We start from the raw sequence: 2,862 nt of genomic DNA, 5'->3' as shown, positions 1-2,862 counted from the left end.
ACACCTTCGGGAAATGGAACCTGGGCCATTACAGGCCTTGCGAGAAAGGCCAGGCCAATGGTATACCCAATTGGGCCCTTAACTCAAAATGCTGAATCATCCACCCATGAATGTTTTGAAATGGCTAGACAAAGGCCCCTAACTCAGTGGTTTATATGTGCTTTGGAAGTGGTGGGACCCTTTCCCATGAGCAATGGGATGAGCTGGCAATGGGACTGGAACTGAGTGGTCAGAATTCTTATGGTTTATAAGCCTCCAAGTAGGTTTGGCAACCGTTGCGATGTTAGTGCTGAGAATGAAGACCCTTTGCATTTTCTGCCACGTGGCTTCTTGGAGAGGACACGAGGGCAAGGCTTGGGGTTCCTTTTTGGGCACCTCAGGTACATCAATTATGACCGTTTCTTTTAGGGATGAAAGATGATACCTTTCCAATTTAATTAAATGGATTACTTTAGCAGAAGAATAGAATAATTATAATAGGAAAAACTAATCTGCTGCAAATTCTTATAATTTTCTTACTTTTAAATTAAGTCTGTATAATTCATTTGAAAGAAAAAATAACTTTAGGTACTTGTATTTTTTTTTATTTTTGTTCTCTATATTTTTATTTTTTATTATTTTATGTTTCCTTCATGAATAAAGTATAAAATTTTAGAATGATCTAAAATAATAAAAAATAAAAGTACATAGATAAAAAATATTAAAAAAAAGTATAGAAATTAATAGGAAAACGCAGTAAAGTACAAGAAATTATAATTGATCAATTAAATATGTTAATACTTGACGGCTAAAATTAATAAGGATGTTAAATTTCCTAAACAAAAATACTTTTGGAGTTTTAACCAAAAGAAAAAAATAAATTTTTCTCTTAAAAAAAAGAAATTTTGCTTTATGTAACGTTTACATTCTTATTAATTTTTTTATAAAATTCTATATGTGTAAAAAAATATTTAAAAGACAACTTAATTATATAATTTTCAGTTATAAAATATGGAAATTATTCTGAAGTTATACGCTCATTTAACAAAAAACATATAAGTTAATTTTTCTTTGTAAAGAAAAAAATTAAAGGATTTTAATTTTATGAGTTAAAAAATTTATTTGATCAAATTATAAGGACTCAATTAAGACATAAAAAACTGCAAATACCTAATTTAAAATTGAGAAAAATGATAAGAATTTGCATACACACATACATATATATTCCATCATAATATATAGACAAACATCAGGAAATTATAAGACCTAAAGTGCAAGTGAAAAAATAAACAATACAAAAAGACTCCAATTACATGCCAAGATTTCAATAACTGCTTATCTTTTCCTTCATTTGGATGAGGAGAAAAATAGAAAGAAAAATAATTAGCAAAAAAAACACCTAAAATAATTTAAAAATTCATATTTTTCTAATAAAAAAGTTCTAGAGCAATGAAAAATAAAAGAAAAACAAATAATAAACAAATTACTTGTTTATAGATATAGTTTCCTTATAAGTTGATTATTTTTATTGACTAGCTTATAACTTGATACTTGATAGAAATAACTTGACTTTGTGGGCTGAGATAAGAGATGTAGATCGTAGTACAAAAATTTTACCCTTGAATGAGGAGAAAAATAAGGAGGAAGAAAATTAAGAGGAAAAGCTTTTAAAAATAGTAAAAAAGTTATTATTTTTGAAAATTTCTGCTTATAATTTTCTTCCCTCCATATTTTCTTCCTACTTTTCTCACTATCCAACCAAACCCTAAACTCTCAGGTTATAATTAAAAAGAAATAATTAGACTTTTATTAACATATTAACACTTTGTACTCCTTTCAGATTCAAGTGCTTAGCCACGTGGCAACAGGTGGTTATGTTTGCCACTGTGGTTGGAATTCAATTGTGGAGAGTGTAGTTAATGGGGTGCCACTTATAGCATGGCCACTGTTTGCTGAGCAGAAACTAAATGCTGCTTTGGTAAGTGATGATCTCAAGGTGGCTTTGAGACCAAAATGTAACGATCAAGCCATCGTGGGAAGGCAGGAAATTGCTAAGGTTGTGAAGAGCTTAATGCAAAGTGAAGAAGGTGAAGCAATTCACCATAGAATGAATGCTCTCAAAATTGCTGCTTCTCAAGCACTTCAAGAACAATATGGGTCATCCACAGGGACTTTATCTAAGTTTGCTGTCAAATGCAAAAGTTTCACGAAGAATGAATAGAATAGTTTCTTCAACGTTTATGTTAATTTATGTAACTTATATTAAGCAAAAGAAAATTTGGGACCCACTTGTCTATCAACGTGGGTTTTGCCTCTTCTTTTACTCTATTGTCTCCTCTAATTATAAAATATTATCAAAATTTATATATTAATAATTGTATCAACGCTGCTTTCTATTATTTTGGCCAACCAAGTATTGCTTCCATTTTACATCAAGGAAATTGGTTCTCTTACAAGGCTACGCCTCTTTGTTTCAGCCTGGATTGAATATCAATCGTTTTTCTAAGATTTCTTTTACATCTTTTCATGTGTGTGTTCGTTTGATTGGGTCACCCTTACCCATTGAGTTACATACCAAATCTACTGCAGCTCTTATTGGCAAATTTCAGTGTTCTAATTGCCACAGTTTCAGTTCCAACAGAGTGACATTCGTTTCAAACTTTCATTTTCTGATTATCTTAACTTCTCTAATGGCCTTTCGTTTAAGATTCCTAATGGTGTGGTGATGAGATAGATATTTTCATTGAACTAGAACAGGTCGGACGGTTTTGTTCTAATTGTTATGGCTTTGTCCTGCCCAATCTCCTTCCCTATCACGTGGCAGCTTGCATGTTGAAGATGTGTTGGAGTCGCTAACTCATGCCATGTCTAAAACACAGTGCT

The 2,862-nt window shown here is 31.3% G+C and overlaps 1 protein-coding gene across 1 annotated transcript; it reads left to right on the top strand.

Annotated features, from left to right (window-relative positions):
- The first annotated feature begins 280 nt into the window (after positions 1–280).
- LOC129297408 (UDP-glycosyltransferase 72B1-like) lies at positions 281–2,200 on the top strand. The gene is made up of 3 exons (XM_054935750.1): positions 281–380; positions 1,516–1,571; positions 1,820–2,200. Exons 1-3 carry the CDS (start codon positions 281–283, stop codon positions 2,198–2,200), a joined length of 537 nt encoding a protein of 178 aa, XP_054791725.1.
- The last annotated feature ends 662 nt before the right edge of the window (positions 2,201–2,862 follow it).

This window comes from Prosopis cineraria, unplaced genomic scaffold (assembly GCF_029017545.1).
Source record: "Prosopis cineraria cultivar Desert tree isolate PC_DT_omini unplaced genomic scaffold, ASM2901754v1 PC514, whole genome shotgun sequence".
In the NCBI taxonomy this organism is placed as follows: Eukaryota; Viridiplantae; Streptophyta; class Magnoliopsida; order Fabales; family Fabaceae; genus Prosopis; species Prosopis cineraria.
Note: the sequence above shows the minus strand (reverse complement) of the source record. Positions and strands in the feature narration are given on the sequence as shown.